Source organism: Echinops telfairi, unplaced genomic scaffold (assembly GCF_000313985.2).
Source record: "Echinops telfairi isolate 266 unplaced genomic scaffold, ASM31398v2 ScPeMD7_18;HRSCAF=68, whole genome shotgun sequence".
In the NCBI taxonomy this organism is placed as follows: domain Eukaryota; kingdom Metazoa; phylum Chordata; class Mammalia; order Afrosoricida; family Tenrecidae; genus Echinops; species Echinops telfairi.
Genome location: NW_022103915.1, coordinates 76,288,911 through 76,302,033, shown reverse-complemented (window position 1 = coordinate 76,302,033; position 13,123 = coordinate 76,288,911). Strand labels below are relative to the sequence as shown.

Here is a 13,123-nt window from a genome sequence, read left to right as displayed (position 1 = left end):
TAGAATATTAAATTTTTGAGACGGCGTCATTTAAAAATTTTGGTACAGCTTCAAAATTAACATTCAGTAACAAGTACAATGTCACTGGAAAACTATTGGACATGTGGGGAAATGAATTGTCATTGTGTACCCATTTTGATGCAATAAAATAATGGATTAGAAAGCAAAAATATTAGATAGGTTTTGTGACATTACAAAGTGTACATTACAATGCCAGCACGCTCACTACTATCCTTACATATAAATCAGAAAGCAAACCAAAACTGCCATCAAGTGGATTCCGACTGACAGCACACTATTGGACAGAACAGAACTGGCCTTTTGCGTTTCTGAAGCTATAAATCTTTGCGGGAGCAGAAACCCTCGGTCTCCAGCGCAGTCACCAAACCAGCTGCTGACGTTGGGTTAGCACAACGCAAAACCCTCTGCGCCACTAGGGCTCTTTTGTGATCCTGCAATTACTGCAGGGTGGAATCGCCATTTTTCATCAGCCTGGCTCCAGTAGCCAATGCAGGTAACACCATACCACACCGCTAGATCATTTTAACCAACAGATGAGACTAAGATTTACAGCTGTGCTCCTAAACCACCTGATTCCAGAAAAGAAGGGAGCAAATATCAGACAAATAGAAGAGTGGAGGGACCTATCCTAAGTGCCTTTCTTCCAGGAGCTTCACCTATATTAGTTCTGTGATCCGTACACACCTAACTATAATTCCCACTTTAATGACCTGGAAACGACCAAGGTAACAGTAAAGTGTTTGATTAGGGCCACCAAGCTGCTACCATTCGAGAGAGGACCTCTACTGGACAGGGTACAATTTCTGTCACGCACCTGACAACTGACTAATCTGCCAACGCGGGGTCCCGGCTCCGCCGGGCTCCGCCGGGCTCCGCGAAGGGCGTGGGCGGAGCGCGCTGGGGAGGCGGGGCCCAGGCTCCGGGTCCCGCGCTGGCTCCGCCCCGCCAGGTTTGCTTCCGGGGCCGTCGAGGCGTCCACGTCATCCTCGGGCTCCGCTCGCCAACGGGGCAGGGCAGAGTGGCGTCAAGATGGCGGCGGCTGCGGCGGCCAGTATTCGAGAAAGGCAGACAGGTATCGACTGACGCCCTTCTCGCGGCTTCACCCTCCCCACTCCGCGCGTCACCCTCACCCGGTCGCGGTGCGCGGGCTGGAGGGAACGACCTCCGGGAATTGAACACATTCCCTGAGCATCAGGAGCCCCTCCCCTCTGAGGTGTTTAGGGTTTTTTCTTTTTCAAAGAGATGCTTCTGGCGTGAGGGCTTGGCCCCCATCCTGTGGTGCAGGAGAGGGGCCGACGGAGGTGGGCGGCTCGTCGTTTTCCTTGTGGGCCGCAGCAAGGCCGTCTCGATAGGGGTCTGACAGCTGGCATGTTCCTTCCTGTGGTTTCCAGTGGAGCCTCTAGGTGGTTTCTGTCCATTTGGTTCCGTTCTCTGCCAGTTTTAAGGTGGAAAGAACTCCGTTTTTAGGTACTTTTCACCACAGTTGCAAAATTTAGACAGGCTCCATTTCAGACTGGTTTACGTTCTGCCGTCTCTCTCGGACCAATCTTATAGGTGTACCTGAGGAGAAAGGCCAAGTGATCATGGTAGACGTCAACCTTGTGATGACTTACAGCGTATGCAGTTGTGTGCAGCCCTTAACAGTTAATTTGCTGTAAACTGTCAGATGAAGTCAGGTATAAGTATCACATACAGTTTGGGATGCCACATGTAAACTTACTCATTGCTTGATAGGTTATGCCAGATGGATCACTTAGCAAATTAGTCCCCTGATTGAGTTCTTATGTCACACAAAAGTAAATTTCCTGTATATGTGCAGTAGTGGCAGAAATAAAAATGTGCTGGTGCTTATTGGAAATGGGTCAGAATCAACTCCAGAGCAGTGAGTTTAGCTTAGTTTGAGTTTTGTTGGAAATGTTTTGGGAAGCAGCTAATAATCTTCAAATTTTAATTGAAAGCTTACTAGATACAAGATACTGTGTGTGATAGTTGAAAAGGAATGTGCAATCAGTTTGTGTAAATAACAGCTGATGGTTGTTGCATAGTTATGACTGCCAGGTGCTGTTGTAAGTGGTTTTTCAATGTATTATCTTCATTTTACAGATGAGGAAGCCAACGTAAAGAGAGGTTAACTGGCACGGCAGTTTCTTAGCCTGGCTGAAGAATGTTTACTCATCTTTCAAAGGTCACTTCAAAAGTGTTCTCCTTTCTGAAAGCTTCCTCTCTTTTCCCATCTTGATACCTCCACTTCGGTAGGCCCGATCTCTAGCGTCCTCCTCTGTTACTTCACGCGTCCTCACCTTTGCAGGTTCTTCCTCCTCCACTTAACATTGAGAAGCTCCACATCTGACTGATTTCGCTCCTTATGGCTATCTGGTCTAGCCACTTGGCTTTAAATACCATCTATTTGGCAATTTTCAGGTTTGTATCTCCAGCCCAGAGGACCTCTCTTCTGCACTCCTTCCCATATCAGTAATTCATCCTTCCCATATTAACTCATGCCAATCCTTGTGGCTGCTCAGGTCTAAAATCGTGAAGTTTTCTTTTCTTCCCTTTTTCATACCCCACATTAGGTCTGTCAATAAATCTTGTATGCCCTACTCATTGATTTGACCAATTTTGTTATCACACAGCTCTAAGAGACCGTGAGTTCCTGCTTCAATTTCTGCAGTAACCTATTTTGTCTCCTCTTTTATACCCATGTTCTCGGTTTTCTTCACCCAGCACCTAAAGTTGTCACATCCTTATTTAAAACCATCCAGCAATTTCCCATTTCAGTCATGTCTGAAGCCAAAGAAATCGTAGAGTGGTGTCTACAAGGCCCTTTGTGGTCTTTCCCAGTTGTTCTCCATCTTTTCTTGAACAAATAAACACCTCCTAGCTTGAGAGCTTTTTGGGAGATGGGGGATAGGGGTGGTGATATTTCTACTTTTAGTCAACTTTTTCCTCTAGCTAATCAGAACATATGGCTTGCATTTACACCTGCTGTCGATCTTTACTCAAATGTTTACCTTCTCAGGCCTTCGATGATGAGCCCCTGGTCCCCTTCCCTTTGTCTTTATCACATGCCAACATTTTACCTGCTATATGTTTTGTTTATTTTGTTTATATCTTTCTCCTCCAACTGGAATAAAGCTTTGGAAGATCAAGGAATTTTTATATGCTCTACTTTGCTTATTTCTATATCCCCTGTAGCGAGAGCAGTGTTGGGCACATGGTAAACATCCACTAAACATTTATTGAGCAAATGAATGAATGAGTATATGAATTAACAGTACACGTAGTTGATAGTATTTCTGTCATAACTTGAGTCAAGAAAATATTTCAGGTAAGACTGAAGCTAAATTAACCACATCTAGGAATGTGGATAAAATGTTTAAACCCATTAAGAAACTAGCTCATCTCAGTTAAAAACAGCAATTTAAGCCTTGAGCTATCATGATGAAAAGGAAATTTATAGTCACATATACTCTTTGAAGACAGGCCACACAGTTTATTAGGAATCCACTGTGCTGATTCATTCTGTTCTACATCTTAACTACCAAACTATGCCGATCATTGGAAACACCTGGCAGCTGGTGAAACTACAGATTTGTCGGCTTCATTTACAACCTAATCAATTTTTAGGGTAGGAGAAGCCCAGGTATCTTAGATGAAGCTTATAAAACAACCAGCAGGATTGCTTATTGATACCAGCCTCTCTGAATTAGGTAAGGCCTCACTGTAGAGAACTTGTCACACCTGTGGTTCACATGGCCCGAGTGGGAAAGGTGCAGCTCAGACTGATTTTTCCTAGTCATGTGTCAAGAGTACAACCTATTTAAGAAGAAAGATTTTGGGCTCATGAGCCCAGTTCATATAATGGTTATGCGTTGGGCTGTCTTCCTCAGAGCCGGCAGATTGAAATGATCAGATAGATGCTCCAAGGGAGAATGACAGGGCTTTCAACTCCCATAAACCTTTACAGTCTGAGAAACGGGACAGTTCTACGCTTTTCCCTAGCGTCACTGAGTTGGCCTCAACTGGAAGGCAGTGAGTATGAAGGTGGTGGTAGCTAGATTGCCAAGAGATGGGGGAGGACTTCTGCTAGAGTATAGTGAGAGCTAATCCTGAGAACACCCATCTGTACTTCCCTGTTTGAAGTTAAAAGGTTTGGTTTGTTTTATAATAGCATACCACCTGTGAACCCTGAGGTAGATGTAAACTTTGGGGAATGTGCAGCTATTGGTCTTAGGTATTAAAGTCTTAACAAAAAGTAATCTCTGTATACACCCACAGGGAGCCCTGGTGGCATAGTGGTTACATGCTGGCTGCAATCTTCAAGGCTGGCAGTTCAGAACCACTAGCTGCTCCAAGGGTGAAAGACGGGACTTTTACTCCGGTAAACAGTTACAGTCTCTAAAATTCCCAGGGGCAGTTCTACCCTGTCCTATATGGTCACTGTGAGTCGGCATTGACTTGGCAATCAAATATACCCCCGTATGTATAAATAAATGAATCTGTCATTCTTTATTACTGCATGTATTAGTCGAGGTGTTAAAGCATTATACCTGCTAAACATACATTTTTCTAGAAGCTTTTGTAGTGAGTGGATGAGTGTTTAGTGACAGTCAAGTGATTTGGATATTCTACAGTTCTCTGGAAGGGGTTTGGAATATGAGTTATTCCATGTTGCTTAATAAACCTAATCCAAATACTTTCCAAGATTAAGTAGATTTTTAGATTTACTCATCTTGCTAAAAACCTCAATCTCTTAACTAATAAACTTCCTTAAATATCTGGCCATTTCAAATTCATCTAGAAATATATGAAGGATTTTTTGTATTTTCATTTCCCTTACAAAATATTTCTGAATCTGTTAACACATGACTTAGATGAGCACAAAAAAGCACAAAAGGCTATACCATCTGGAGCATGACTGCTGTGGCTTTTGAGTGTTTATATTAGAGGAAGTATTTTGTCTACCATATCTATGGAAAGTCTTTTTTTCCCCCCTATAATAGGAGTTTTAAGCTATACAACTTTTCAGTGAGTCGGGGGATAAGTTGGTAAGAACATGCACTCCTAAGTCACTAAAAATTAGACATTCTATCTGAAGGTTTTGTACATAAACCAATTATCATAAATAATTTTCATTCCTAGAAATATTGTCTTAATCTATTCTTTAAACCAGGTGATAGACAATGGAACCTCATTGCAAGTTTATGATTGAAAAACCTGTTTTTGCATCAATGTAAGATTAAGTATGGGGTAGTCAGAAGAAATCCAAAAAGCTTCTTCGAGAACCTTTTCTTACTGTTTAATATGGGGATAGATGTGTTATATTTTAGGAAAAGTCCCAAACAGATACCTGTTAGCTGTTAAGATCTGACCCCTAGGTCTATACAGACAGCATTTAATTAATCAGTATGACTAGAGTTGATTTGTCCAACTTTGTTTTGAGGTAGAAAATAAGAAATGCAAAAGAAATGAAATTCTGAAAAACAATGGTATTTGATAAAAATTATTTTAATTTTTAGTGGCTTTGAAGCGTATGTTGAATTTCAATGTGCCTCATGTTAAAAACAGCACTGGAGAACCAGTATGGAAGGTAAGAGAAGTTTAATTTATGGGGAAATATTTCTTTTTCTCAGTCCTTATCAGTTATAGTTGGGGACATTTCTTATAGCACATTTTAGTTATAATGCATGAATATTGTATTTTTAACCAAGCATCTTAATGTGAATCTTTCTGATAAATGTTTATGGAGTAAAATGGGAAAGCTGTATTCACTTAAAGAATCCACCTGATTTCTGGCAGGGCCTCTTTCACTGGTAAGTCTTTAGCTGGAGTGATGATTGTTCCTTAGCTTTCTAACTATTTTACTCTCTTAGGATTAGTCACAGCAACGGAACTGGTTCATTTTAATGCTGTGGATTGAATTGTGTGTCTATTTCCTCACCTCCACCTCCTCTCAAATATGTATTGAATTTCTGATCTTATACCAGTTGTGTGATCCTGTTTGGAAATAGGATTTTCCTATGTTAGGTCTATGTAGGGTGGATATTAAAACATACCGCTTTCATGTTGTAAAAAGACACATCCAAAGACAGATGCCATGTCTGCAAGCCAAGTAAATAAGATTACCAACCAGGAAGGAATCAATACGGTTAAAACTCCAATTTGGATGTTTAGCTTCCAGAACTATGGGAAATTAATTCTTATCCATCAACTTGTATTTGTGTTAAAGCAACATTAAGTGACTAAGAATTTGGTACCAGAGAGAAGGAATGCTACGCCAACAAGAACCTACAACGGGGAAGCGCTTTTGAATAGGTTAATGGATAGAGGCTGGCCGCATTTGATAGTAAGAATCTTAATTTCCTCAAAATGCTTGGTAGAACTATGGACATTCAGAGTGATACCAATGCGTGCCCAGAAAGAAGTGACAGTTGTAGGGCAAAGCTTCTATTGCCATGAATAGAATCTTGATAGAAGCAAATATTAAATGTGCTTGTGATACGTGATAAAAGGAATTTTGGACAGGAGGAATTGATTTTTTTAAATTATTTAAAAATGTTATTGAGCACTGGAGGAAACTCAGTACTTGTTACAAAGTGACAAAGAACTTAATTGAATAACGTTTGAGTGTCTGGGGGAAAGTAGAACTTTTAAGTGGTAAATTTGGACATTTAGCAAAGGAGATTTCCAAGCAAGCTCTTAAAAGGACGTTGTGGTAGTTCTTTGCTGCTTATAGAAAAGTGCAGGAGGGAAGTGATAAGGACAGTAACGAACTGTGGAAAAAGAACCAGACTGAATGATTTTTAAACTTCTATTATAAAACCTAAAGGGCCGTACTCTGCAAAAAATGACAGAAGGAACATGGGTTGCAAAAGAGTGGGAATACCACGTAGGTGTCAAAGAATGGGACCTGTGCCACCTTTACTATGGAGGTCTCTGCTACCTGGATCTTGATTCCAGTGAAACAAGAGAAAGACTGCTCAGGGTTCAGGGGATAGGGTTTATATCTCAGTGGACCTGGAAGGCCACACTGGCACCCAGAGGTACAGGACTGCCATCAGAATATGGACGGCATAGTCAGTGGGCTGAATCTGGAGGGCAGGTCCGTAGACCATATGAGCCTGGAAAAGAAGATCATTCCAAACCTGGAGAATTAGTGAGTTTTGCCTTGCTGTGTTTTGGGCTTGCCTCCTACCTGTGACCCCCTTCTCTCCCTCCAGTTCCTCTCTCTTGAAATAGAAATGTCTACCTTATGCCTGTTCCACCATTCTACTTTGGAAGCAGGTTTCACAGGTCCCCAGAGAAAAAGAATTTTGCCCCAGGAGGGAACACACTCAGAGGCTCACATTCACTTTTTTTAGGTGATTCAGAATCAAATTTTGAATTTAGAGTTGATGCTGAATAGGTTAAGAATTTTGGGGGTAATTTGATATGTTGATGGTATTTTTACATGTCAAAAGGACATGCAGATTGGGGCCGAGTCAGGATTTCAAAGGTAGAAAATTATAGATTTAATTGTATATCCCAAAATATGTGGTGAATTCCTGGCCTTTATGCCTTGGATGTAATGCTGTTTGGAAAATGGATTTTTCTTTAAGTTGTGCCATAGTTTGGATAATCTTAAACATAATCACTTAAAAGAAGATGAGAATAGACACATAAAATAGGCACCATGTGAGGAACCAGCCAAGGAACACTGGGGCTACATAGCAAGGAAGGAGTTAACACTACCAACCTGGACTTTCAGCCTCCAGAACTGAGGAAATACTTGTTTGGTCTTGAAAGTCGCCCTCTGGTATTTGTGTAATAACAGCAAGGCATTAGCCAACTTACAATAGACTGATCTCTAAAGCAGAATACCAGTGTATTAATTTAAGAGATTTAAAGCTCGCATTGAAACTGTTATTAAACCCAAAAGCAATCTGTAGACATTCTCCTTTGAGAAATGCTGGAAAGCCTTTATAACTGATTCTTAGGCTCCTTCATTCTAAACACCACAATGATTTGATCTTTGGAGAGAGATAATAATTAAGTTGAAACTACATTCACTTAACACTCACATTAGCTTATAACCAAGTTATCTTGGTTAGAACTTGGGGTGCTTTGGAAACTCGCTAATTCCTGCATGTCTTCCAAGTTAAATCTAAAGGAAATTATGGAAATGGCATGGCCACACAGAGGATGGACAATCCACCTCCACATTTGCCTAAATTTGAATTCTATGAGGCAGAGGTCAGACATGCCTCCACCCTCCGATCTTCTTTACCCTATTGTAACGCCAGCTGTCCCTCCGTGCAACAGATTACTCTGTTTTTTATAATCTGTCACAGTGGCCACGCAGAACTCACAACATTAATGACTATAGGGGTTTATTAGAGAAGTTACCAGGTTAGAACTCAGAATCAGACATATAAAGGATGCTATTACTTTGTCAGTAATGTCTCCTTTTGTTTTTTTAAACTATGACAGCAGGCCAGTCTTTCTCTAGTGTGGCCTTCTGCCCAAAGGCACTCAACTTTGCTTGTTCTGTCAGGAGGCCACGTTGATTTATGGTCGCTGCTACTGTAGCCACTTCTAGAAAGGACTTGAATGTGCTCTGGCCCTGGTTCTTCTTTCTTCCTGCTTCTGAGATGGCTCACTTAATACCCAGTGGAATGGCAAAAGTAACCATTCCTCATATTATTAGGTCCATACACCGGATTTGCATGTTCCTTCTTAGTTACTTGGTGAGAGTTAAAAAGATTATGGATAGAAGAACCATACCAAATAATTTTACTTTACCTCAGTAAAGTCATCTATTTTGAATTTATAATTTATGCTTAAGTTGTTATTTACCTTCTGTTAGCATGCTAACATGTTAGCATGCCCTTGTCTCGTGGCATGAAATGCCTGGGTCTGCAGCATCTTATGATTCGCTTTAGATTAGACTGTTATGACCCATAGGTTTCTTAATGATTGAACTGCAGAAATAGATTTAGAGACCTGTTTTTTCTAGAGTGTCTCAATCTGGAAGCTTCACTGAAACTTGTTCAATGTCATAGCATCAGGTGAGCCCCTTTTGACAGACAGTTGATTGTTGCACTTGAGGTTCATTAACTGAGAATCAGACCCAAGTTTTCAGTATAGAAGGCTAGAATTCCACTCACCCTTTAGAAACCCAGAAAACCAAACTCAAGTGCCATCACATTGATTTCACTGGATAGCAGCCCTATAGGACAGAGAATTGCCCCTTTGAGTTTCTGAGGTTGTAGATCTTTGTAGAGCAGATAGCCTCATCTTTTTCCTGTGGAGCCAGCTGATGGTTCGAAATGCTGACCTTCTGGTTAGCAACCCACCTTGTAACCTTCTTCACCACTTCTTCCTGTTCCTTTGTGGGCATCTTTGTCCTCTTTCATAAACTATATATGTTTATTTCTTAAGGCCTATATTGAGCTTTCTAACTTTAAAAGTTGAGAATGTTTGGGGTACAGGTTAAGTGTTACATGCTTTCCTTACTGATCATTTTTATGTTCCAAGATTGTTGGAATCCAGTATAAATCCTTTAAAAAGGCAAGAATTTTGAGAGATTCAATATCTAACCTCTTATAACTAGAGGAAGAGGTTTTTAGTTTCTTTTAAGGAAGTTCTGGCCTTCAAAAGACCCGTGCCTTCCTAACAGCATTTTCATCTCTCATTAGCAGTTTCAAATTCCATAAGAAATTTTTGTGGTTGGTGTGAAAAACACTAATTAAATAGTCTGGTTTTTTTGCCTTGTTTTGGAATTCTTACCATTCATTAAAGATGTCAGTTTTAAGCCTTTTAGAATGTGAAAAATTGCATTTGTTGAATAAGGCTATCCAGTATTTTTTGTGGACCTAATTTTAAAAAGGGATATATATTTTTTCTTTTTTAAATCATTTTATTGGGGGCTCATGCAACTCTTACCACAATGCATCCATCCATCCATTGTGTCAAGCACATTTGTGCATTTGTTGCTGTCATCATCCTCAGAACATTTGCTTTCTACTTGAGCCCTTGCTCCTCATTTTTCCCCTCCCTCATGAACCCTTGATAATTTATAAATTATTATTTTGTCATGTCTTAACACTGTCCAACATCTCCCTTCACCCACTTTTCTGTTGTCCGTCCCCCAGGGAGGGAGTTATATGTAAATGCTTGTGATTGGTTCCCCCTTTTTACCCCACCTTACCCTTACACTTACTCTCCTGGTATCACTACTCTCACCACTGGTCGTTAGGGATTCATCTTTCCTGGATTCCCTGTGTTTCCAGTTCTTATCTGTACTGGTGTACATGCTGTGGTCTAGCCGGATTTGTAAGGTAGAATTGGGATCATGATAGTTGGGGGGAGGAAGCTTGTTGTATCTTTCATGGTTGCTATACTGCACCCTGGCTGGCTGGTCTCTGCCCCACGATCCTTCTGTAAGGGGATGTCCAGTTGCCTACAGATGGGCTTTGGGTCCCCACTCCACACTCCCCCTTATTCACAATGATAAGATTTTTTGTTCTTTGGTGCCTGATACCTTATCGCATCGACACCTCATGATCACACAGGCTGGTGTGCTTCCATGTGAACTTTATTGCTTCTTAACTAGATGGCCGCTTGTTTATCTTCAAGCCTTTAAGACCCCAGATGCTATATCTTTTGATAACCAGGCACCATCAGCTTTCTTCACCACATTTGCTTATTCACCCATTTTGTCTTTAGCAATTGTGTCAGGAAGGTGAGCATCATGAAATGCCAGCTTAATAAAACAAAGTGTTCTTGCATTGAGGGAGTACTTGAGTAGAGGCCTAATGTCCATCTGCTACTAAAAAGGGATATTTTATTAACTTTAAATGTGGTTATATTTATGGTCTTGAGCTTCTTACTAGTTTTGAAAGTAGTCTATATTTTACTCCTCTGTTTTTAGACAGGTCGTATGTGTGCTGGGGATGATGGGGTGGGAGTGTATGGAGGACTAAAGGACCAGTAGCGTTTTGTTAATAAAAAATTCAAGTTTTTTATTGTGAATTAGGTGAAGGTTTACAGAGCAGATCATCAATTTACATTCAATTATTCATACATAGTTTGTTTCACTTCTTCCACTGCAATCCCCATAATGAAACATCACATTCCACTTCCTCCCTGTGTTTCCTGTTTCCATTTCTCCTATCCTAACCTTACCCTGAGCTTTGTTCTTGGATAAATGATGCTCTTTTGATCTTAAATGTTTGATTGTTGTATCATAGGAGTGATTTCAATTCCAGATCTGAAGGATGGCTCAAGACCGTAGTCTTGAGAGTTCTAGCAGTCTCTTTGACCAATAAACCTTGATCTCTTTTATGATTTTGAGCCTACATTGGACTGTTTCCATGTGTTTTTGATTTTCATCAGTCTTCTTTTTTCTGGATGAAAAGAGAGCAGTAGTTGCCCCTCAGATGAATGTTCACAAGCTTTTAAGATCCCAGCTGCTGCTTAGGAAAGTAGGATGTAGAACATGCCTTTATGAAGCATATTAATGCCAGTTGACCTTGGTTTCCCCTGAAAGTATAGTCCTGATCCCCAAGATCCAGCACTTCCCTCCCTCCAGCTGTTTGCTTATGTCTCAGACATTTTCATAACTTTGCCCCCTGTTTGCTCCACCACCTTCATATACAGAGATCCTTAGTCAAATATGTATGTATACTTCCACTCACCTCCCATACCTGCTTAGCCTGCAACTCTATCCAGGAAAATACTCATAGATCATCGCTATTACAGAGTTGTGCATGACCATATTTGTCTTGTTGCCTTTCTTATAAAGCTCCCAGTGTCTTGCCCTGCGGCCATCAATTTTTGCCATCCTTCTATGTCAATCACCTGCCCTTTCTGCAATTTAACACCTTACTTTCTAGATTTCCCCTCTCTGCCTTCCCTTCCCACCCTTGGTAACCATCAAAGAATGCTTGTTTTAGTGTGAAAACATTTTCTTGATTTTTTTACAATTATGATCTCATATAATATCTACTTTTTATGATTCATTGTTTTCACTCAGATTATCCCCCAGGATGAGGTCTTTCACAGATTCTTCGTTATTCTTTAACACTGTGTATAGTATTCCATTGGGCATCTGCACCAAAATTTATTTGCCCATTCTTTCACTGATGGATATATCATTAGTGTCTTAATATAGGCTTTCTCTTGGATGTTCATTAATAGCGATGTTTAAAAACATGTGATTATTTTTTCATTAGGTTCTCATTTATGATAGATTTGGCCAAGATATAATCTCCCCTCTGCTATCTGTGAAGGAGCTGAGAGACATGGGAATCACTCTGCATCTGTGAGTTTTATACATTTTTAATTATGGCATTTGTTTTAAGGTACATTCTTAAAGATTTCTTTAACTAACCTTGAATCGAGTTATTATGGGACATTTATTGAGAAAAAAATGAGATTACAGAATTTATATTGTCAAACAACTTCCACGCTACCCCCAATCTTCCTTTATTTGATCTTTCACTTCTGAAGTTAAAAAAAAATCTCTGGTTTTACAAAGTCTAAATTGAAATTTCCTCTTATGTGTCTTTTTATGTAGATTTGGTTTACCCTCCAAATGAAAGATAAGACCTGATAACTTCAAGTTTCCTTCAGCTCTCAATTTTTTAAGCTTTTCTCTAATGTCAAAAATACAAGTGGCTGTAAACATTGCTGTTAAATTACTCACCGTAGTATGATATCTCCCTTGGATTCTCAACTACCATATTTGTCAGATAATATTGTGTCTGATCTGTTTGGTTAAGAAAAATGAATTATATTTATACATTTGTCTCAGAACATTTGGAGAAGGACTATAATCATGAATCATATATATTACTGAAAGAGTCAGGTTTTGATGTTATAAACTATATGCATTCTGCTTATCATTATAACTAATGATATACAGATTATAACTAAATGAAATGATTTATTCTGTCATATTCAATGTCATAAAAACATTGAAATGTTTTTATATTCATTAATAGTTGAGTTAGTTAATTGTGCCAGCCTGGCCGATAATCACATGTGGGGCTGGTTGAAAGGCAGAGGGATAAATGGGTGGTGAAGCCTCACCTTTCTAGTTCTTGGGTCTCTTGTTTTG

The 13,123-nt window shown here is 40.0% G+C and overlaps 1 protein-coding gene across 1 annotated transcript in view; it reads left to right on the top strand.

The window, feature by feature from the left end:
- The first annotated feature begins 1,045 nt into the window (after positions 1-1,045).
- The window catches only part of SCFD1 (sec1 family domain containing 1), a 106,862-nt gene continuing 94,784 nt past the window's right edge, over positions 1,046-13,123 (top strand). Inside the window, exons 1-3 of the mRNA XM_045287652.1 lie at positions 1,046-1,093; positions 5,541-5,611; positions 12,237-12,325. Coding sequence (XP_045143587.1) covers positions 1,051-1,093; positions 5,541-5,611; positions 12,237-12,325 — 203 coding nt within the window. The 5' untranslated portion in view covers positions 1,046-1,050. The remainder of the gene's footprint in view (positions 1,094-5,540; positions 5,612-12,236; positions 12,326-13,123) is intronic.